General features: G+C 34.4%; 2 protein-coding genes across 5 annotated transcripts; one reads left to right on the top strand and one right to left on the bottom strand.

Annotated features, from left to right (window-relative positions):
• Positions 1–1,097: 1,097 nt before the first annotated feature.
• LOC127858724 (mRNA turnover protein 4 homolog) lies at positions 1,098–17,208 on the bottom strand. The gene is made up of 8 exons (XM_052395959.1): positions 17,042–17,208; positions 14,318–14,376; positions 11,578–11,681; positions 9,584–9,733; positions 7,227–7,378; positions 5,318–5,394; positions 3,439–3,559; positions 1,098–1,279 (listed from the first exon to the last, which is right to left on the bottom strand). Exons 1-8 carry the CDS (start codon positions 17,067–17,069, stop codon positions 1,113–1,115), a joined length of 858 nt encoding a protein of 285 aa, XP_052251919.1. The 5' UTR covers positions 17,070–17,208; the 3' UTR covers positions 1,098–1,112.
• Positions 17,209–17,492: 284 nt separating this feature from the next.
• On the top strand, positions 17,493–23,336 carry LOC127858722 (uncharacterized). 4 transcript variants are annotated; one of them, XM_052395957.1, is made up of 6 exons: positions 17,493–17,633; positions 19,773–19,924; positions 20,809–20,906; positions 21,379–21,486; positions 22,141–22,272; positions 22,590–23,336. In XM_052395957.1, the coding sequence occupies exons 1-6, from the start codon at positions 17,602–17,604 to the stop codon at positions 22,923–22,925; spliced, it is 858 nt and encodes a 285-aa protein (XP_052251917.1). In that variant the 5' UTR covers positions 17,493–17,601; the 3' UTR covers positions 22,926–23,336. The 4 variants fall into 4 exon arrangements, with proteins under 4 accessions (XP_052251917.1, XP_052251916.1, XP_052251915.1 ...); XM_052395956.1 differs by lacking the exon at positions 17,493–17,633 and adding an exon at positions 18,637–18,745; XM_052395955.1 differs by lacking the exon at positions 17,493–17,633 and adding an exon at positions 18,948–19,074.
• Positions 23,337–24,788: the final 1,452 nt, after the last annotated feature.

Below are 24,788 nucleotides of genomic sequence, written 5' to 3'. Positions count from 1 at the left end.
GGTCAAGTCGAATACGATCATGCCGGGTCAAAACACTAGGTCAGTGGGGTCACTTAGTGCGTTTTAAACATTGAGCATGGGTGTCCACTCTCTATTTCAAGTAGTTTTCATCCGAGCTTCAACAAACTTAGTCAGAAGTTGTATCTAGATGATCTTAAGGCCACGTTCGAACATGGGCCATGCCAGATCAAAAACTAGGTTATGGGGTCACTTAGTACGTTTACTTATTCAGCATGGTGTCTGCTCTCTTATCCAAGTTGTTTTCATCCAATCTTCACCACACTTGGTCAGAAGTTGTATCTAGATGATGTGTAGGTAAAGTTCGAACACGGGTAAAAAAAACTAGGTCACAGAGTCACTTCGTGCGTTTTAAACATCGAGCATGGTGTCCGCCTTTTTTTGTTATGACAACATGCTAAATATTCTGTGGCATGTGGGGGTATACCCCCCCCCCCCCCCTATGAAGGAAGAGACACAATACAGACTTCAAGACAAAACTCTCCGGTCTTTTTCTCTGCTTCTGAACTTGGAGAATACCTGTTGAACGAGGCTTAGCCAGTTTTTTCACATTTTTATTCCAAAACAAAAACTTATCAGTTTTTGACAGGCTAAATGATAATATTTCTCCCTAATTAATTTCTCTATTGTTTTTGGATAAGCACAATTTAGCGGTCCACAATGGCCCGTGTATAGCCTTATGTTGGTTAAGACGTCTTATCTGAGATTGTCAAGAGTCTACACTTGGTTGGTTTTTAAATAAGCAGAATGCCTACCAACGAGGAGACAGCGGTCTGAGCCTGTAACAACCACATCTGTCTATTTTAAAGGTTCAAGGTCACACAAAGGGGTTAAAATCTAATATTTGGGCATAAAACCACTTGTCCAGACCATAACTTCACTTCCTCAAGCAACCTTTCCTTGCCACAAGTCTTCACCCAATTTCGTTGACATGTTGCAATGCTGAGTAGGACTTATTGAAAATAATTTCCAAAATTCATTGTAGTGGCACATAGGTCAATGGGCAAAATCTTATCAAAATTAGTACAAATTCATAAATTTTATCAGTATTTTTATAATTAAATGGTTGAAAGCTAAAACTCTGCCGAGTTACATTAATGAACAGTCAAAGAATCCTTTATATGAAAATTAAAACTAAAACTGTTAAAACTAACATCATTTATAATTTCATCATCTTCATCAATATCATCCACATCCTCTTCATCATCATCTTCTGCTTCCATAGCTTCAATTTCAGCTTTAGACTTTTTGGCGGGACGCACTAAAACACAAATTCAAAACTGTGAACAAATAGCTTCAGTAAATCATTGATCTAACAAGAAAGCTTTGGTTTTTGTGGAATAGAATAGGAAAATATCAAATTTAGTTTAGTGCATACATCAGATGACAACAGGAGTTTTTTTTCACCTAGGTATTAATGTGTCAAGTATTTTTGGGTTAATATAAGACAACATCTCAATAAGGACTCAGGATACAGGGAGATGGTCTTATTCCACTAAAAGAGCCATGTTCTGAGAAAACTGGGCTTTATGCATGTACGTAAAGTGTCATCCTAGATTAGCCTGTGCAGTGCGCACAGGCTAATCAGGGACGACACTTTCCGCCTAAACATGATTTTTGGTAAGGGCTACTACTACTAAGGAGAAATTTTCTTGAAACTAAAAATACCATACAAGCGGAAAGTGTCGTCCCTAATTAGCCTGTGCTGACTGCACAGGCCTATCTGGGACGACACTTAATGCACATGCGCTAAACCCAGTTTTCTCAGAACGTGGCTCAAATTATCAGCGCCCACCCAAGGCTATGTCTGATGGTAAGCCAAGCGAGGCAGAAGATTCGTCTCAAAAAGAGGATTCTGTCATCCAGCATGATCCAGGATGAACAAACATATGCTAAAGAAATCTTGGGAATTCTGAATGAATAAATGCATGATTTGTATATTATATATTATAACGATAATTTCAAAATATTGTTAAAAATCTCATATTTGTCTTTCTGTGTCATTTTTTCCATTTTTGGGCCTGAAATGATCAGTCTGGGCCAGAAAAGGCTGCATGATTATAGGACTTCATGGCCGGCATTATATTATAATTTTAGGAAGGACTGGATATCTCATATTTCATATTTGATCTTGACCTTCAACTAAGGGATGTTGTTCTTGTCGAGACTCTTGGTCTTATACTTTTAACATCTGCCAAGTAACATTAAAATCCTAAAAATGCTCAATATTATGTCTCTGACTTTGAATTGTTAATTTGACTGAGGTGCCTACTGGATTTCCTTGGCACCCCACAATCTGTTTAACCATGCATGCAACTACAGCAAAAATATGGGCCTCACTTCTGGAAAACAGTTGTTTAATGCGTATGTGTAGTGTCGTCGCCGATTAGTCTGTGCAGTCTGCAAAGGCTGATCAGGGTAAAGGCTTTCAGCTTTAATGGATCTTTGTTTCAAGAAAGTCTCTTCTTAATCTCAGCAAACATCAAGTTTAGGCAGAAACTGTAGTCCCAAACAGTATGCCCATGCTAATTTCAAACTACTCTTTTGCATGTGAAACAAACCCCGTTTTTCCAGAGCCAGTCTCATATGGAAAAGCCACCAACGCTGTATAAAATTACGCTCCGGTCAAAGTGTTGTGATCTATTTCCATCATGTCAAATCTGACCCTGACCTAAAACCTAAAGACTTGGTTTTTCCATGTGATGTTCTTTCCAATATGTCGGTCTTTACTACCAAAAGTATTTTGAAAATCCATTGACATTGAATTTGACCTTGGAAATTGAGCACATCACTTAATCTCATCATGCTTATTTGTGATCACTTCCTAAAGTGATTTGAAAATAAATGCTTGATAACAGTATGCAAGGCAATTAACAATCCAATCCTCCCCTCAATCTCTGAGCGAAGCTTACCATAGGGTCAGTAAAGTTGTTAAATACTCAAAATCAGGCCTGGCAAGTGCTTTTGTCCATTTTGTGAATGTAAATCCAACGACAAATTCCTGCCACACCAATGCAAGGTTAAATAAAGGTTAACAAATAATATTCTACGCCGAGAAACTGTACTTTCATTTTGACAATTTCGATGACCTAAAGGGCTCAGTAAAATAATGATCGAATTCTGCTATGCATAATGCAATCCATAGGTGGATGGTGATGCTGAACATTGAATCAATAATTAAAGTAAAAATTTGACAAAAGCTAAATTTACACTTTTAAAAAATACCATAGAAAGAAATTTCTGCACAGATTTGAATTTAATTTGGGTATGTTTGTATCAATTAATTAATTTTTACACAGATTGTGAAATTATTAATGTAAGGGAGTAGTTCATGAAAATACAGACTAGCTTGGGACTTCATGTAAAAGGAGGTTTTTCAAACAAGCATAAACAATTGTACAATCTTCACAAGCAAGGTACCTATAACTTTTGTGGGTGTGTTAGTTTCTACTGATTCCTGTAGGAGCTCGAACGTTCCATCATTGGACCACATGTTCTCCATGGTGACCTTGAATTCTGACATCTTGTAGCCAAACAGTTTCTGAAAAAGTATCTTGAATTATGACAACTGGAAGCCAAACAACATTTGCCAAAGAATTTTGTAGCTTAAAGGGGCCTTTTCACAGATTTTGGCATATATTGAAGTTTGTCATTAAATGCTTTATATTGATAAATGTAAACATTGGATCTAAGAAGCTCCAATAAAAAATCAAGAATAAATTTAAAAAGAAAAAAAAGTAAACCTCAGCAGGGTTCGAACCAGTGACCTCTGGAGTCCTGGAGTAAAAACCAATTAGACCGCTCGGTCATCCTGCCAAGTATATATGACAGATGTATTTTATACCTTATATAAGCAATCTTCGTAGTTTCCCAAAATTAAACGACTACAACAGAACTCTCCAAATTATTCAATCGTTTCGCGTTGCAACACTTTATAATTTTCAGGTTTTTAAATCTTTAAAAGATGCATATAATGGATATATTAGAGCATGGTAAATGTTCAGTTTTACTGTTTTCTTACAAATATCATACCTAAAATGAAAATGTGCGAATCTGAAACTTTTTTTTAATTTTGTCAATTTGACAAAATGTGAAAAGGCCCCTTTAAGACTTTCTGAAATATTTTAGAACTCTTTCATCTTAAAGCCAAACAGTTTCTCTTTTTTTATTCTGGAAAAGAATATACACAGTAAAAATTACTATTACCTTAATTTCAAAAGTGATTCAGAGATGAGGTGTCTACCTTGTGTGCAAAGGCAAGAAATGCATTTGAGTTGTCGTCACGTTACATGTACTTGCAGGCTTTTTCTCACAATTTTGGTAATATGACCAATACCCTTGAAATTGGAATTTTAGCATCAAATTTACTTCAAATTTGGGTAAAAGTGTTATTGCTGGATTTACAACTTGTGAATAGTTATTGATATTAAACTTGCATAAAAACAGAAAATACAAAAAAAAAGAAAAAACAGATAACAAACTGAAACTGTTTATTTTGTTATTCAACAGCTCTATTTCCAAGCAACTGAAAGTAAAACCATTTATTTTGAATTTTGGGACTGAATTTGGGAAAAATGATTTTCCATTAGAAATATGACAGAATAACCGCTCCATATGCCAAAACAAGGGACAAAATTGTCACAAAACCAGGTTTTTAATGTGAAAAAAAAGTCTGATAAAGGAAGACAACTCATACTGAACTGATTGATTATAATTAACCCCCTTTGTTTAAAAATAAATATATTTTTAGTCCTGAGGACCTTTACCTTGGAGATATTGACGTAATTCTTTCGTGCAACACACCGTCCACTGATGGTGAACACATGTGCCAAATGATTTTAAAATCTCACAATCAATGACAAAGTTATGGCCCGGACAAGCTCATTTATGGCCATTTTTTACCTTTGAACTCAAAGTGTGACCTTGACCTTGGAGATATCGACGTAATTCTTTTGCGCGACAAACCGTCTAATAATGGTGAACAAATGTGCCAAAAGATTTTAAAATCCCATAATGAACAACAAAGTTATGGCCCGGACAAGCTTGTTCCACCGGCCTGCAAGCCCGCCTGCCTGCTGACATTTGTAAATCTAATAACCAGTTTTTTCCTTCAGAAAACCTGGTTAAAAAACCAGCCCCGACTTGTATCAATACTGTTAGAAAAGATTGTGCGGCCTTGGGCTCGTACAAACCAATGAAATGAATCAAGATAAATAACAATCGCTATTTAACCCATATCAATAACTGAGCAAGGGTTGGGTCAAGGACAGTGACTGCTCCTTGCTTGATGCTAACTTACCAGTATCCGAGCCTGTTCTGGGGTCAACACTTGACCCAGGTCACACACTTTGTGTTCTTTGAGAAGGTGAATAACCCCTGCAAATAGATGGAGACAACCTTGAACAATTTGAGTCTTTTAACCCTTTCCCACTTAGAAGCAAATTGAAAATTGCTATGTGCAAACAGCATAAAACCAAAACAGCCTGGGAGTAACTAGCAGTCTGTTCAGGTTTTATGCTGTTTGCTGCTCATCAGTATCTAAGGGTTGGAGATAAAGCCTTTAAAAAATTTGAATCTAGTAAGAAAGGTCTTTAACTAAATGAAAATTTCTAAGGGACAACAAATGGGTGAAAATATGTATCTAATTGGTAAAGGGTTAAATATAAAACTGTGTATGATAAAGTTAGAGACAGACAAAAAAGCTGGGTTCTGGACGTAGTAAACAGTATTATTTCCAATTCTCTTGGAACTCAATTTGATGTTCACATAATAAAAGTTTTTGTAGTGTTTGAAAGGAATAAAAATAGAAATTTGACGTCAAAACAATGAAGTTCCTCTTGACCTCTACAGTATGTAAATCCTCAATTCGTATAAATCCAATAGCCTTTATCATTATGCAATAAACTCAAAAAGGTGAAATTGTGTGTGCGTGTATATTTATTTCCAAGAGTATGGGATTCTCCTTATCTGAGATTGCAGTTTTTGAGGACCCATAGCATGTCACGGCACACCTACATGTCAGCATACTAGACTTAAGAGTTGTTAAATTAAAGCTATAAAATTAAGCCTTGCTCTGCAAAATAGGGGTTAAATGCATGTGCGTAAAGTGTCGTCCCAGTCCGCTAATCTGGGACGACACTGATCGCTTTAAAGATATTTTCTGTTCAAAGAAAGTCTCTTCTTAGCATTAATCAAGCTTAGGCGGAAAGTGTCATCCCTTGGACAACACTTTACGCACATGCATTAAACCCCTTTTCACAAAGCACGGCTCAATAATAAAGAATAACAGGTGTGGGTCATGCTGTGGGGAAAATGGAGTTCAGAAAGGATACCCCACCTGTCTGGTATGAAGACCACCAACCAAATTCACATTCATACGGAATGGAAGTGAAACAAGCAAATTCGTTGAATTGATATCCCCCGCCAATATGCTTCTGGACACAAAAGTGTTATATTTGACACTCAAAAAAGCATTTTTTCAAGATACAAAGGGCCATAACTCTGTTATTAACAGATGGTGTACAATGCCATTTGGTGTGCATCATCCTATTATCCATATATATACATATATACTCATACCGAGTTTCAATGAAACCAAAGCACTTCCAAAATATGAGTCCGGACGGACGGAAAGACGCACAGACGGAAGACCAAAACAATATCCCTCCGCCTATGGCGCCAGATAACAAGGTTGTTTAGGTGAAAAGCGCATGTACCAACCACTTTTCTTTCAGTCTGAACCGATGAAATTTCTACCCGCCATCCAAGCTATTTTTGACTTTTGATCTGAATATCCACTTAACAACTCAAACGTAAAGAAAAAAAAGCTAAATGCAACTCAAAGTCTGTTCAGGCTTTATACTGTTTGCTGTTCATTGGTATCTTTGTGTTAGAAATGAAGCATTTTAAACTTAATTCAAGTGAGAAGGTATTTAATTTATTTAGATTTGTTAAGGTACTACAAAGACATTAGGGTGCTTATCTGTGTAATGATGGTTTACGTACAACTAAAACTAAAAGTCAACTTAGCAGGCCACGCCCACCTCAAAATTGTCAGAAGCAAAATTTACCTTTTTATGTCTGAATTCGTAGTTTTTTGGATATTGAATGGGTGATTATGAATAAAAACTTGTAGTCAAATGGAAATTTCTATAACCCATTTTTTACTTATCTGTAGCAATTGGCTAATTGTGAATAATGGCCCTAACCTTTCTTGAGCGCAGTGGGCAGCCCAAGCCCTCGTAGCTGGGGTTCCATGGAGTGTGTGAACTCAGGCAGCGCGCCTTCCTCCAGAGTGACTTCCTGCTCAGCAACCACCCCTGACCGTGCATAGTCAGCCTTCTTGAATGCGGAGAAATATCTGGAATTGAAAATATGCAATCAGTGGTTCTCTTTGGTCAAATCTAGGGCTGAATTTTGACCCCATTCTCCACCTGTAAAAAAGTTCAACATAACCAACACCTATTTGGGTCATCAAAACACTAGGGGAAAGGCTGTTGGCAAGAGGAGGAGCCCCCCCCCCCAAGTTTTTTTTATAGGAACTATTATTTTTTATCTGAAGCAACATGTAACGAGCCATGTGCATGTTATTAACCATAATATATAATGCATAATGTCTAAACACACAAATCAAGGATTTACACAATAACTGTTAGATGATGGAATTCCGCCTACATAATTGAAGATGGAGATCCAAGCAACTGAATGTTTTATTGATAAAAACAATTACATGATGACCGTGCAGTGTGTAAGGGAACCCATTCCTAATGGACAAAAGTATATATTTTTCCCAAATTGGACCTAAAAATTTCCTATTAAAGGTTTCCAAAAAGAAAAGAAAATTTTGACCCGGCCCCATTCCCAAAATGGTGAAATAAACACAATGCAGGTTTTTTTTCCCACTTTTTGGGAAGATAGCCCATGGCTTTGGAATTGGGAATTTTATCGGCATTTTCATGAAATTGGGAAAATACATTCATTTGCCTTTTTTTTCCACCAAAAAAGTCCTCTGATTAGGGAAATACTAAACTTTACATAACTCTTTATAATCATTCAAATTAAAAGAACAAAATCATATAATACTTTGTTAGACGTAATTGAATTAAAATTGAGATAAAATACGCATTAGACACTTCTTTCGAAAAAAAAAACAAAAAAAAAATTATTTTTTTTTGAAATTGGTAATTTTTTGCCACATTTTGGGAAAAAAGTATACTTTTTGGGATTGGGAACATAGCCGAATTTCGGCTATAAAATCGGGCAAAAAAACCCCCTGCAATGTGACGCATCCCTGCTCCAATAGCAAAGTGCAACAAAGTGACTAGAAGCATATGCAGTTTACTCTTTAACCCCTTAGAGACGTATTTTGACGCACTTGTAGTCGCTTTAATTTAATTAAAGACCTTCCTTGCTACATTCAAGTTTTAAAGGCTTTATTTCCAAGCCTTAGATACTGATTAGCAGCAAACAGCATAAAACCTGAACAGACTGTGTTACTCGCAGGCTGTTATGGCTTTATGCTGTTTGCACATAGCCATTTTCACTTTGCTTCTGAGTTGGAAAGAGTTTATAAGTAGTTACCAGAATACAGATTCATGAATACCACCACTAAATCATTTCAGCTAGCGCCAACAGTCTTCAAACCCTTCAAACACTGTACATGGTAGCGACTGTCCATATTTTTACATGTATTCACAAGACAAATATGTATATCAATTAAGTGCTATCATTCAGTATTGCACGACATATGGTTAATAAAATCTTGACAACAGGTTAATACCTTAGAAGTATGATCAGTGACTGAAAAAAAACACGAAATTCAATTGTCAGCAGTGTCCTTTTAACTTTCTGAGTTCGCCTTTCAGTGATTCATAATTGTATACTAGTGTATGGCTTTATGCTATTACAGACTTTGTGCTTTCCAGAATAAACTGGTATCCTTTATGCTAACAACTATGGTGACCTTTTATCGTAAATATATCAGTGATTTTTTTGTTCAAATTTTGGGGCCGTTATATTGCCCCATTCCATATGGAAAAAAGCATATATTTTTCCCAAAGGGGACCTACAATTTCTGATTTTAGGTTTCCCAAAAACATCATTTTTTTATCTCAACATTAACTTTATCTCCCATCCAGCTCTATAAGTTAAACCTTACTAAATATAATATTGAAAACACTTCTCAATTTTGAAGCATTTGCTAGAAAAACAACAACAAGCCTGCTCAGAATAAAGTCAAATGATCATGTGTATAATTTTTAATCATGAACTTAACCCTTTCCCACTCAACGTGAAAATGGCTTTTGCAGCCAGCATAAAACCAGAACAGCCCGTGAGTAACTCGCTGTCTGTTCAGGTTGTATGCTGTTTGCTACTCCTCAGTATCTAAGGGTTGGAAATGAAGCCTTTAAAACTTGAATATAGTAAGAAAGATCTTTACTTTAATTTAACTTTCTAAGTGACTACAATTGTGTCAAAATACGTACCTAAGGGGCAAAGGGTTAACTGATAATTGAGACATTAAAGTTTGAAGTGTTGCGTTAGAAAAGTCTTCAAGTGTACTCACTTCAGAACCTCCTCCTTAGTTTTGTTTGTAAACAGCAGTCCAGTCTGGCCTTGTAAATGCTTGCAGATCTTGTGAAGGTTTTCACGATATTCGTCAGAACTCGTACGGCCCAAGGCTAATGACATGACTTTGTTCTTTCCAAAATAAAATCTACAATGAAATATATATTCTTCTTTTGAATTTTGCTAACAGTTTGAAACCATAAATTTACACATTCAATCAGATTAGATGCATGCAAAATTACAAATCATAAATAGCTATTCCAACAACGCTGTAGCATAGTAGTATGTAATTTTTATTTGATTTTTTTGGTATTCAGAAATAATTAAGTTAAATAATTTTGACAAACGTCATCATGATCATCAACATTTTGTCTATTTATTTACAGAGTAAACAGAAATAAATGTAGCACAATTGTAGCTAAGCGCATGTGCCACAATGCAGTATTTTTCAAATAAATGGGCCATGCTCTGTGAAAAGGAGGTTTAATTCACATGTGTAAGTGTTGTCCCAGATTAGTCTGTGAAGTCCGCACAGGCTAATCAGGGACAAGACTTTCCTCTTTTATGATATTTTTTTGTTTAAAGAAAGTCTCTTCTTGGTTAAAATCAAGTTTAGGTGGAAAGTGTCGTCCCTGCTGGCGTATCTACAGGTCTGTTAAAATGGAAAAAAGTTTCCATAAATTCAAAAGAAATCCCAGAATTGAAGAATTTTCTTTTATAAATTAGTGTCTATTTATAATAATATCTCAATGTTATTATTTTAATTGCAAGCAACAAAGTATATAGCTAAAATTAATATGATTTTGATTCTTATAATTAAAATTATAATTCTTGTAAAAAGTGGTATAAAAGAAGTTTTTACCAAATCAGTGGACTTTTCATGCAAAACAATTCACAATCCCAAAAAAGCATTTTCCCCAAAAACGCCATGGAAAGGCCTACCGTGTAAAGATCATGATAATACAAGAGATGATACAATGCCCCCGATTTTTTTTTTACCTTTGACCTTGACGGATGACCTTGACCTTGAACTTCCACCACTCAAATTGTGCAGCTTCATGAGAACGCCGCTTTGAATTTTTTTCTTTTTTTGACCTTTGACCTTGAAGGATGACCTTGACCTTAAACTTCCACCACTAAAAATGTGCAGCTTCACGAGATACACATGCATGCCAAATATCAAGTTGCTATCTTCAATATTGAAAAAGTTATGGCCAATGTTAAAGTTTTCGGACGGACAGATGCCATATATTTGACATTTGACCTTGAAAAATGACCTTGACCTTCACCTTTCACCACTTTAAATGTTCAGCTTCATGAGATACACATGCATGCCAAATATCAAGTTGCTATCTTCAATAGTGAAAACGTTATGGCAAATGTTAAAGTTTTTGGACGGACGGACAGACGCCATATATAAGAAATTTGACCTTGAATGATGACCTTGACCTTCACCTTTTACCACTCAAAATGTGCAGCTCCCTGAGATGCACATGCATGCCAAATATCAAGTTGCTATCTTCAATATTGAAAAAGTTATGGCCAATGTTAGTTTTCGGACGGACAGACACCATATATTTGACATTTGACCTTGAAGGATGACCTTGACCTTCACCTTTCACTACTCAAAATGTTCAGCTCTATGAGATACACATGCATGCCAAATATCAAGTTGCTATCTTCAATAGTGAAAAAGTTATGGCCAATGTTAAAGTTTTTGGACGTACGGACAGACGCCATATATTAGACATTTGACCTTGAAGGATGACATTCACCTTCACCTTTCACCACTCAAAATGTGCAGCTCCGTGAGATGCACATGCATGCTAAATATCAAGTTGCTATCTTTAATATTGAAAAAGTAATGGCCATTAAAGTTTTCAGAAGGACGGACAGACTGACTGACATACACATATACTGACACACTGACAGACAGTTCAAATGCTATATGCCACCCTACCGGGAGCATAAAAATGACACTATGATGAGCACCTGCTGTGTTTCCAGTCTTGGCGGACGTCTTTCAAGTAGGTGTTCCTCATGTTGTGTACAGAAAACGTGAAAATTCTTGCATACTTGTCCACATTGTCCCGAATCTGAAGAAACAAGAGATGTTTGTGCAACATGTATGACCTTGACTTTTTTTTTATTATTTTTTTTTATTATTATTTTTTTTTTCAATCTGACAAGACCATTGTGAATATACAACAAAACACACAAGCCCAGTATGCTTTCTTCCGCCTTTACACAACTCATCATTTTTCATAACTATTCCTCTGTTGTTCTTTTCTTTTCTCTCTAAAAAAATATATATATTATATTAGCATATCTTGTATAACATGTCTGAACTTTATTGCTTTGTACAATCACTATGTTGTATGATCATATACATGTTTACATTGTATGTATGATATTGAATAAAAAAAAAAAAATGACCTTGACTTACAGCAAAGTCATCGTGTGACCTTGACATTTTATCTCTTGATTTGCAAATCATTTGGGGGTCATCCTTTGTCTTTACAGTAAACAAACATAATACTGGCCTTATCCTAAAAATGATCTACATAGTGTGGAAGCTATTTTCATGTTGCAAGCACATGTGACCTTGATCTTTAACCCTTTCAGTGTTGGAACCAAAATTTGAAGTCCTTTGCAAACAGTTTGGATCCAGATGAGACGCCACAGAACGTGGCATCTCATCAGGATCCAAACTGTTTGCTATTCTGATAGTATTCTTTGAAAAAAAATCGAAGAAAATGCTAATTTTAGAAATTCAGCAGACGACATTTTAGCAGACTACAAATTTCCAAGCATGCATAGGGTTAACCTTTTGACCTCAAAATAAATAGGCTCTCTATCATCCCAGGAAACCAGCATAGCAATTAAGATGATCATAGGTCAGGGTGTTCTCAATATTTACAGATATAACATTATTGTGCTGAAACCAATTGCATTTGACAAGCTTAGTTGTGCTTTTTTCTTTACCATTTTGGGAATGGGACGGAGTCCCTTTGGATTGGAAAATATCGCGTCCTTTTGACATTAATTGGAAAATTAACATTATTGACTTTCTGCTTACAAATACTTCATAATTGATTAGAAAAGTAATTTCAATACATGTATTATATTTACTAAGGTCCAACTTATATAGCTGGATTTGGAGATGAATGACATGTTTAACTTATTAAACAACATTTTTTTTTTGGAAACCTTCAATTGTGATTTTTTAGGTCCCATTTGGGAAAAATAAATACTATTTTACATTGGGAATGGGTCCCCCTACCGGACCCAAATTTGAAAGAAAAAACATGAAATGTGTTAGTCAGAAACACTATGTCCCCTTTTGCGCCGCTTTGATTTATTTAATTTTTTATCATTTGGCAGGTTCAGATAATTATCTCACTTTAAAGCTTATTACTTCCCTTGGATTTGTTTGTTTGATCTTTGAGGATGACCTTGACATTTCACCACTCAAAATGTGCAGCTACATGAGATACACATGCATGCCAAATATGAAGTTGTTATCTTCAATATTGCAAAATGTTAAAGTTTGGGCAAACCAACCAACCGACAGGGCAAAAACAATATGTCCCCCACTATAGTGGTGGGGGACATAAAAAACACTGCTTAGTGAAATTAAGCTTTCACCTGATGACCTCAAACTTACAGGTACACTATCATGCTTATACAAAATTGCTATTTTATAGATATAAATATCCATTGATGATTGATATCATGGAAAAAAATTGCTTTTAAAAAAACGATGATTTTGTTGAGTGGCAATTTCCATAATCTGCTCGGGTATTTCCCCTACCTGTTTTGGTGATTATGTTAACTTTTCCCAATGTGCATGACACCGAATTTCATCCATTGTTATGATGATCTGAGCTTGAACATGTTTAGCATCATAAAATTTGACAATGAATAACGTGTTATTTCGTATGTTTTCCGTTAAGTTTTATTAAAAGCCTGTGGCGCAATAAGGATTAGTTTTTTGCATGACAAACGTTATTGAATATGAATCAGTGTTTCTTTCAGGTGCAAAACTTCGCAATACACACACCAAATTCTATAACTTTAAACACCTTTTACATTTTCTGAAATTGGGTATGTATTAGAATTACTAGCAACATGGCAAACCGTGAAATGGCAGCGAAACCCCTGAATTCATTGAAACTAATTTTACTTCCCAGTTGTGTTATAACGGTCTGTCTAAAATGCGTATATGACTCATATCCGCAGATATGAACGAAAAGTTCTAATATAAACGAATATAGGCAATATTCATGCGTTATTTGCAGTTTTTTTATGAACAAATCACTGTTATATTGAAAATTCACAATATGTGATAAATCTGTTGTTATTGCTGTCTCAAGATAGAGCAATTTAATAAAAGCGGTGTTCTGACTGGTCGTTCATATTCACGGATATGAATTTGGAGTTACTGAAATTAAAATGCCAATGCAAAACGCTTTTAAATTCATTCCATCGCAACATTACACATGAGCAACGTGTATTTTTGTCACAGAACAATTTTCATATAACAAAAATAAAGGAAAATACATTTTAAAAAGCTGTAGTCTGTTCATATCCGCACTTTTCAGTGATATCCGCGGATATGAATCATATACACATTTTAGTTGTACCCGTGTTATAAGTTTATAAAGATCAACTTGATTTCAAGACTTATATAACATATAAGTCAGCTATTTGTAAGTTATTATTAATTTACATCTTCAATCAGCTTCTGTTTTAACTCCAATCCCTTCTTTCTTGTCTGTGTAAGTGAAACTGAAAATAAAGAAAATGTTTGGATACATCACGTCATCAGTCTCAAATGAAGTCGGGGTATCAGTAAATGACATATCATATATGATATAAACTGATGATCTTTATTTAGTTATTGAAACACATTTAATGTTGAACAAATGTCTTGTTAACTTACGGACAATATTGTTAAAATACGGCAATCCGAAAATTATGTCACTTTTTGGAAGGTTTAGGTCCAGAAAGGCCGAAAACCAAAAAGGCCACATACCAAAAAGGCCGAATACCAAAAAGGTCTTACCATAAAAAGGCCCCAAAGCGTACCAAAAAGCCCAAAAAATGAACCAAAAAGGCCTTAAAGCAATTATTGTTATTTGAGGTTTCAAATTGTGTTTACAAACAAATACACATAAATCAATATGGAATAAGTCATAAAACAGGTATTAAGTTTATTATTTTCTTTATTTGTTGTTTATGTTTAAGTATACTTTTACGACATATACAGTCAGTGTACAGGCACAGTCACACAATTTATATAACAAAATATACAGTTACAAGTAAACATTTACAGACAATATACAGTCACACTGACAAAATACAACATAATAACATAATAATATTGTTAAACATGTGAATGCTATTTTTTTATTAAATCAAAATTGAGTATGACATAAAATATGTATGAAGTTGTTTATTTTCTTTATTAGAAAATATACACAATTTCAATTAATTGAAAATGGAGTACGACATAAATGAATGAAGTTTTTTATTTTCTTTTTTACAAAATATACATAATTTCTATTAATTTCAATTACATAATAATATTGTTCAACATATGAATGATATTTTCTATTAAATCAAAATGGAGTAAACCTGTAAGAACTTTTGTTATTTTCTTCATTACAAAAAATACATTTACAACAAAAATTACATAGAATATACAGTCAACGTGACAAAATACAACATAATTTAAACTACATAATAAAATATACATGTGCATTACTCCAACACAACACCTTACACTTGACCGACCTTGGCCAGGAACTCGGAGGTGGTGCATTGTTTCGCATCATACTTGTAACATAAATTAGAAATCGAAAGCGGTCGTTATCATAAGATACTATGCGAAAATAGAAAATGTAAGTTTTGCAACGGACACGCCATAGAAAACGAGTATACCTTTTTACTTGTTTGTCCTCTATATAGAAAAATTAGAAAGGAACATTTAAAACCATATTTTCAAAGGTGGCCAACGTTAAATAAATTTAATGCAGTTGGCTAATAAAAAAGACATTATAAACTTTGCTAAATATATTTTTAATGCTTATAAAATGCGTAATAATATATACAATCAGTTATAATTTTCGATAATATCACAAAGAATTAAGCATGTTTATTTATTTCGGTTTAAGTCTTCCAAATTTAATGTACCTATTTTACAATGCGCAAGTAATTATCAATAGGTGTCAACAAGTGTCATTTTACACCAGATGTGGGCTTTCTACTAATCCGTTATCAAAACAAATGCCGCAAACTGTGAATGACCATTGACACTTGGTTACCCGGTCTGATTAGCGAGTTTTTGTGTACATGCAAATTCTTTCAACTTCTTATGTTTTAAACATTGCAAAAAACAGTTTAAGAGGAAATTAATAATACATGTATATAAAATATGTACTTAATTATATACGTTATATATATTAAATATTTGTCTTTAACAGTCATTAAGCCATTTGCGTATATCTTATTTAATTTATTTTATTGTTTTACATAGTAACTAAGAATAACGTTGTACTCTATATATTGTGTGTGTTACTTTTTTCACGACATTTACTATGTTATACGATAGGAGGCCATACCACAACACTAACAAAATGTCAACACACAATAAATTAACACTCGTGAAGAAATAAACATAATTTACACGATTTAAAAAACACTATAATTTTTATATATTTCAAACGCCAAATAAAGTCCGGTATAATTTCCAATATAATGAATAAAAAAAAGAAACTATTATAGACAACTTTGACACATAAACGGGTTTTATATTTCTCAAAAATTTTGGATCTTATATATATTTGGCCGCCACGTAAGTTTACAACACCTTCATTACTTATTTGTTACACTTTTAGATGCAAACAGAAAGTTCAGAGAAAAATATAATTTTCTGAAATGGATAATTGCTATGTGCTAATTGGCGATCATTATGCCGACTTTGATTACAAAATTAACGGCTTTTAATTAAAAAAACTGAAACATCTATTACTCAAGGAAAAAAATGTGACAAACGAACAATTCATACTGTATGCAAAAATTCACGATAATTTTGCCGACTTTGATTATAAAATTAACGGCTTTGAAGTAGACTTTTAAAAAAGTTATGACTATTTAATAGATATGATAATTAAGTTATGACTATTTAATAGATATGATAATTATATTCAGCATTACTATTCAATGATAATAAAAAATTGTATGGCCTTTTTGGTATAACATGAGGCCTTTTTGGTTCACTTATGCGGCCTTTTTGGTGAGGCCTTTTTGGGAAGGCCTTTTTGGTAAACGGCCTTTCTGGTACTATACCTTTTGGAAGTCAGTAGATATTGTGCAAAATGTATGAAAATCACTCTCGTAATTAAATAAGTAAAAGTAATAAATAGTCAAACAACACATATAATGGTCCTACCCTTCTTATCTCTTTTCGACTTCGGCATTGTGTTTATATGCACACAATTTATTATTGTTTACTATTTTCGCGAAAACACGTGTTTGATAAAAACAGGAAGTTAAATCTAAGCGAAGGTTACAAACCAACACAAATAGTGCATTCAAACTGTTTGTTATATATTGTAGTTCAGATATTATTTCTTTTGACCTTGCAGTCAATGATAACCCATGAAAGTGCAAGCACTTATTTCCAATAGGGTCCTTTGGTTTTGCTGAAGAGACAGCAAGCAGAAGAGACAGTATTGAGATACAAGGAATCCGGGTGCGATACCGTAGCTTTTTGCGAATAGATCCCTTGGTTCTTTTACGTGCTCATTGTATGGCACCGATACACGCCAGCATTACCTGGGTTTCATACCAGTACATCTCTAGTTGGGTGGGAAACAATTGAAGCATTTTTAAATTTCCGGTGCCCCGGCCAGGAATTGAACCGGAGACCTCTGGAATGGTAGACCAGTGTGTTACAACTTGACTACCGCACCACCCTATACACATTTTTTACGTCTCTTTGAGATCTAGATGTCACATGAGATCCAGTATGGGCATAGACAGTAAGATGATGTTAAATATTTATATCATTAATTTGATAAGTTAATTTATTTATCACTTCGTGTGTGTTCAGGGACCTATTTGTCTGTATAGGTTCCAGGTTTATTTGACACTTTTGTGTTGACATTGTGATGTCACAATTTGAAGTATTGATAATATCGTTGATCTATTGTTTAACACAAATCCTTATAAAGTAGAATGATCCATCCGAATAAGCGCCAGTCACTCATTGTAATTGCTTCTATGTCATGAGTCAATCCCTCTCCGTATGCTTTAATATGCGTATATCTATTATTATTGGTATTATAGAGGTTCATCTCACTAAACGATTCGCTATATTTTGATAAAGATTCGCTCGCCAATGAAATATCATTGTTTATAAAATTTGTTTATTAAAGGATAACTGAAAGCCAATTGTTTGACGCTTAACGTTTCAAATTGAACAAGCAAATTCGTTGAATTGATATCCCCCGCCAATATGCTACTGGACACAGAATTGTTATATTTGACACTCAAAAACGCATTTTTTCAAGATACAAAGGGCCATAACTCCGTTATTAACAGATAGTGTACAATGTCATTTGGCGTGCATCATCCTCTTATCCATATATAAACTCATACCAAGTTTCAATGAAATCAGCCAAAGCACTTCCAAGATATGGCTCCGGACACACAAAAAGCATGTTTTCAAGATACAAAGGCCCATAACTCCGCTGTTAACAGCTGGTGTACAATGCCATTTGGCGTGCATCATCCTTTTATCCACACACACATATATATATATATATATATATATATATATATATATATATATATATATATATATATATATATATATATATATATATATATATATATATATATATATATATATATATATATATATATATATATATACATATCAATTCAACGAATATGCTTGTTCAATTTGAAACGTTAAGCGTCGAACAATTGGCTTCCAGTTATCCTTTAATAAATATATGTTATATATGTTTCAATGAAATCCGCCAAAGCACTTCCAAGATATGGCTCCGGACGGACGGACGGAAAGACGGAAAGACAAAGCCAAAACAATATCCCTCTGCCTATGGCGATGGATAATAACAACAATCGAGTAAGCATAAGCATACTTATAGAAAAAAAGCAGTGAAGCGAATTTGAACCTCATACATCCAAAAACAAATGTTATAACTGCTTGATGAAATATGAATAACAGTTCGTACAACCGCAGACGAACTGACACACTTACAAACGCCGCAATAAACGCTAGATCATGAACTCAACTTTGTGACACCTATTGCGAGCGGTATAGTACATAATACAAATGCTAACAGGACATGCGCATTACAATATGATATCTTACGGTTGTCGACAAAAATTGATTTTAAAATGCATGATTCATTTTGTTTTGAAAAGCATAAGTCAACACCCGATAAGTTACCGGTAAGTGTAGAAGTTTAAGGTTTACATAATCAGCAGTATTAACTCGTCTACTTTGGTAGTCTCTTTATCTGCTTGCGTATGAATTCCTATTGAATGCCTATTGAATTCTTGTTTACTTAACGTGTCATTTGAATATTTGCAAATGGCTTACACGGAAGATAAACACAGGTAAGCTTTAAAAGATAGGTAGTTCAAAATATACATTTTTAATGCTGTTTAATTATAGTTCAAATTATTAGAACAATAAATAAGGCGTGTCGGTTGATTGTTGTTGACTTACTCTATTGCTAAATAAAACTTTAACATATAATAATTATAATTACAAAAATGCTGTTTAACCTATTTATCGGGTTTAGGGTCTTTCCGTGCAGCGTTAAAAAGGTAGTATATTGTGTTGACATGTTATACAAGTACAATTATATGAAATCGTTTAAAGCACATTTGAACAGCAAAGTATTTGCAAAACTACTATTGTTTTACTGTACATGTATTTGGATTTTATACAAATATCTTAATACGCATTTGTGTGCGGAGATATTCCAGTGCGACAGGAACAAAAATTGTATTTGAAAAAAAAATGGGAAAATATAGATCTATGCATCTTTACTAAATAAACTTTACTTTAAATACAGGAAATCATACCATGTAAGGTGTAGTTAAATTAGTATTTATTAACTGTATAATATGCATGCACTTAGAGCGAACGTGCTGGCCGAATACTTGCACTTGGACAAGACTACCTGCTCGCGGGAGAACACGTTTCGGACAATATTGGACCGTTTCAGCAAACTAGACGATGTACGAAAGGCCATAGAAGCCACTGGGGTGCGAGAATGCGGCATAATATTTGGTACGATTATATTGTGTAAAGGGACTCGCGTAGGAATCTAATATTTTCCGATTGTTTTGGCGCACATTCATTAGAGAATTGATTGTACATTCATTTCAAAGAGGCAGATGAACGGTTAATTAGGTCTTCTGTTTTCACACATAAGTTTATTTTTGAAAGTATATATAAGTATTAACTGGTTGGTAGACAGATATGTCTCATTTTTTATGCTCATACATATATTTTGGTATACTACTAAAATGTCGTAACCATAAACGTATACGCGGGCACTAGTTTAATCTGTGTAAATAAAATGTACATACGGCAGCGCTAAACGCATGCGCGTGGTCTTTAAGAGAACTTTACTGAAGTTATTTTTTTTTAAGACGAGCCTTTTGAAAAAGGCTATTTTGTATTAGTTAGATAGAGTTCATGGAGGCGTGTATCAAAAATAATGTTAATATTGACATTGTGTTTTTCATGATTTCATAAATATCAATACGACGTTGTAACTAGATAAATCACTGATTGAAAGAGGGAATATTAATCGTTTAAAAACCGTCGATATACCTATTGGTCATCTGTCTTGAATACCAGACTAATTTATATTTATTGAGGGTCAGTATTCCTATATTTTAAGCAGTACATAGAAATCAAAGGTGTGTTTCTAATTATAGTTTTTATTTAGAAGATTGTTACCCGAAATTTCCACCTATGGTAATTATTATTAATAACTAAAATGTTCTTACCAAACAATTGAGCGTTAAACAAATCGTTCTTGCCAGGTTGACGCGTCTGAAATGGTTATAAATATTTACATAGAAAATACCACTCATTTTATTCCGTTTTGTACATAGAATACCCAACAATGTTCTTGTTAGAGTTGTGAAAGGAATTTTCTTCAGGCATTGATTACAGCAAAAGCAACGAGACACAGGGTGCGAAGACCTTCCAGGGCCAATGTCTGCATGCGGTCAAGGGAAAACACAATCCTTACAAAGAGGTAGAACGTTATTAAAAACACATGTAAATCTAAGCTGAATTAGTCAGGAATATTTTCAAATCATCGTACGTGGACAGCATGCGTTAATAAAGCGGTTAAACGATATTATTGAAAAGAGAAAGTGAATTTGGTTGTTCATTTACCATTTATTCTAAAACCAGAAGTCACTGAATCGGGATTTAATTCTTTTATATTTATGAGCACATGTGTTTGTAACGTTGACCAAAGATCGATTAACATATGCAAAGAGGTAAACCGCACTTAATTCATTAAATGTCGTCACAGATTATCCTGTGCAGCTTGTGCGTGTGTTAGTTTAGTTTGAAGTTAGTCTTTAGCGAAAATCATAGTTTAGACGGAAAGTTTCGTCACTGATAAGCTTGTGCGGAATGCAACGGTTAATCTGGGATTACAATTCAAGGGCATGCATTATGTCCATTTTCTTCAGAGCTGGGCTAATTTGTATTTTTAGGTGATATGTATCCTCGGTGAATGTATTGAAGAGTTGGACGATGACGGGTTCATACCTGTGTATGGGTTCGGGGCGAGTGGGTGCGACCTGTTCCCGCTGGATAAAGAGGTACACTGCAGTACACGGTCACTGTGTCCTGTACAATAAAATCAATATGCTTTTGCTAATTTAGTTTAAACCTATTAATTTTAGCTCGATTGCATCGAAAGCCTCAGGCTTATTGAAACGCCATCGAGTCCGTTTCCTGGGCCTAGAACCAATACTTGGTGTCTTTGTGGGAAATCTGAAGAACGCCCCCACATTGGGTATCGAACCCGTGACCTCCCGGTCACTAGACAGACACCTTATTCATTACATCACGGCGATTGCTAATTTAGGAATGTGTTAAGAAAATATATGCCAAAATAAGCAAACGAATGCTCCAAGGAATGACCACATCACTATGACGTGCTATTGATGTGCGTAATTTTTAATGAGCGTAATTCATTTATGCTCCAGACCTTATTATAACCATTTACCCGGTGTATTATTATAACAATAGCTTAGCATAATGAAAGTGTGTGCTATAGGCTTTTATCATTTTTATCATGTTTATGTTGAAGTAGATGTCGTATTATGTGTTATGTCCATAATCGCATAAAACTGGTTTAAGAGTTTTATTATTCATGCATATGACAAAAATAGGTTTAAAGCATCTTTCATAATAGTTTCTCACACATTTAATTACCGTTCACAACGATTCACGAACACGTTTGCTTACAGAAAGAGTGCAAAGGTTTTACGGAGGTGTTGGATGCCTACGAGAGGGCAACGTCAGACGTAGCTTTAGGAGGAGCCACTAGCATGGCGCCACTAATCGACAAAGCGGTGGATATTGTTAAAAATACGAACAAGGTTAGCCTTTAGCTTGCAATGACGTTACTTTAATTTAAATAGGAAAACTAAAACTCTATTTTTACTTAATTAGAACGTGCATTTATGTTTGATGAATACGAGTAACATTGGTTTCGATTTTCCCACCCTGAAAACTCTAGAGCTTAAATGAATGTTTAAGTGAAATATGTGCAATTATCGCTTCCTTTCTAAATGAAGAAAACTAAATTTTTGCAACACAAAATGTATATATTAAATCAAAGATATATTGTCCATGTTTCATATGCCAGACATCATATTTAAGATGTGAGTCATAGATGTCTTTACATTTGTTGTAGTATCACATTCTTGTAATTTGCTCCACCGGCCAACTCACGTGCGAAAAGGAAACAGTGGTCGCCATCGTTGCAGCGTCATCATATCCACTGTCAATCATCGTCATGGGCGTAGGTGACGGGCCATGGGAGCGCATGCGCCATTTTGACGACCAACTTCCGCAACGGAAGTTTGACAATTTTCAGTTTGTTGATTTTCATTGCATTAAGGATACGTCTAGAAACCCCCAAGCGGCAGTGGCATTGGCAGCATTAATGGAGATACCTGACCAGTACCAGTATATTCGGGACTTGAAGTTGTTGGAGAAAATGTCGAAGAAAAGTGAAGGCCGAAACTAATACATCCTTGATGACATTATTGACGCTTGGCTCTGCGTGCGATGAATGTTTTATAAAATGTTGTGAAATGGCATAACGGCTGTCGCCTCATGTAATGAAGAATAAAGCAGGACAATGACTTGATTGCGGAATTAAACTTTATTATCATGCTCCGTGAATCGAACTGCGCATACAATTACAGTCTGTTCACGTAATATTTTACTTCACGTCTGTTTGTCATGTAGTCGATTTATGTTTATGTTTTGTATTTTTGATTAATAAAGATCTATGCATACTTTTACTCATCACTTTTATAAACGTGCGTTTTAAAATGCTTCCTTTTCCAGACATCCACTTACATTCTTGATTTGATAATATATGTTTTTTGTAAGTTTACTGAATGTGTCAAAATAAAAAAAAATTGTTTACATAGATATATATATTGGTCGTCGGATATGGAATGCATAAACAGCTCATAGATTCTGTGCGCTCTGTAGAACGGTTATAGCAAGCGTGGGATTGTAGAGTTGAAAGTGGGTAGAAAACTTCTAACTTTCTATTATTGTACTGGCTCGACCGTTTTTATTTTGTTTGAAATATTAACGATGATTGGTCATGTTTTTAACGAGCAAATTTATTTAAGGTATCCTAACAAGATTGAAATCATGGAAAACACATTTTGCTACTAAAATCAATGATTGTATTGATCGGCAATTACCGGAACCCGCTCGAGTATTCCAAGCACCTATTTTGGTGATTGCGTAGACTCTTCTCAACACGCATGCCGCGGGAATCCGTGTATTGTTATTACCGGTACGTTTTGAAGCTTGAACATTTCGCACTTAACGTCAAGTCTGAAAATCAATATCGTGTTATTTTCTGATAGTGTTTCATTAAGATTTATTGAAAGCGTGTGTCGCAGCTGGTTTTTGCATGAAACTCGTTTATTTGACATCGTTCAGTGTGTTGCTTTTGGGTGCAAAAAGCGTCCAGACAAAACTTTGAAATGCACACACCGGATTCTTTAACTGTAAATGCTTTTTATATTTTCTTAAATTGCGTGAGAGAAATTTAAATGAATAAATATTACTAGTAACATGTAAAGGTATAATTATTACGCTTTTGTTATTTAGTTTGTTAAAAAATAAGTATTATCCAAAATGCCATAATAAACATGTTTACTCGCGTTTGTTGCAAAATTGTGTCCAAGTGCAAAATTAACAAAATACACAGAATTCTATTGATTTTCGAAAATTTAACATGCTTTTACTTTCGGAGTTTTATACTGAAAAGCGAAACTCGAATTAAATTAGTTTTCTGGTACCACTTCCTCTGAACTTTATTCAAGCTATTTAAATTCATCAACCTGTTATCAGATTTTAAAGTGTTTTTGTTACATCATATTTGTCAAAAGGCATATTGACTACTCCAAACCGATATATATTTTACTTCCCCCTTGTACATGATCCACGTTTTGTCAGCAGTTTTATCTACAAAGCAACGGATACAAAATAAAATTGTGAGTTTCAAACGCGTTATATCTATAACTGTTCAAGTTTAATTGAAGGTTTCTGATTTAGAAAATGATTTGTATAATAATCTTTACTGAATAAACACTGTCAGAATATTCAATAATCTTATGTCGGAAATATGTAATGAACATTTTATAATTTTCAAACCGACACTCTATTTTTTAAACAGTTGAAAAAAACACTACTCGTATGAAGACTCGTTTCTTTTAGATTGACAAAGATCTGTGGTTATTGGAGCTGACAGTTTACAACAAAAACAGCAGTCATGTTGGTGTAAGAAAGTGCGTGCATGTTTTCACTGACATACATTGTCATTTACTATGTTTATAACAAGAACGTAACGCACACTTTA

The sequence above is a fragment of the Dreissena polymorpha genome, chromosome 14, assembly GCF_020536995.1.
Source record: "Dreissena polymorpha isolate Duluth1 chromosome 14, UMN_Dpol_1.0, whole genome shotgun sequence".
NCBI lineage: Eukaryota > Metazoa > Mollusca > Bivalvia > Myida > Dreissenidae > Dreissena > Dreissena polymorpha.
The sequence above is the reverse complement of the archived record's forward strand: the minus strand, read 5'-3'. Positions and strand labels throughout refer to the sequence as shown.

What these genes read in the sequence shown, in the direction of transcription:
- LOC127858722 (XM_052395955.1), top strand. Translation starts at nt 18,956, where the DNA reads ATGCTAACAGGACATGCGCATTACAATATGATATCTTACGGTTGTCGA. An exon ending in CAACACCCGATAAGTTACCG is followed by an intron (nt 19,075 to 19,772) that starts GTAAGTGTAGAA and finishes GCATGCACTTAG; the next exon opens with AGCGAACGTGCTGGCCGAAT. An exon ending in AACACAATCCTTACAAAGAG is followed by an intron (nt 20,907 to 21,378) that starts GTAGAACGTTAT and finishes TTGTATTTTTAG; the next exon opens with GTGATATGTATCCTCGGTGA.
- LOC127858724 (XM_052395959.1), bottom strand. Translation starts at nt 17,069, where the DNA reads ATGCCGAAGTCGAAAAGAGATAAGAAGG. An exon ending in GCCCACTGCGCTCAAGAAAG is followed by an intron (nt 5,395 to 7,226) that starts GTTAGGGCCATT and finishes ATCTATTTGCAG; the next exon opens with GGGTTATTCACCTTCTCAAA. An exon ending in CAGAACAGGCTCGGATACTG is followed by an intron (nt 3,560 to 5,317) that starts GTAAGTTAGCAT and finishes ATACTTTTTCAG; the next exon opens with AAACTGTTTGGCTACAAGAT.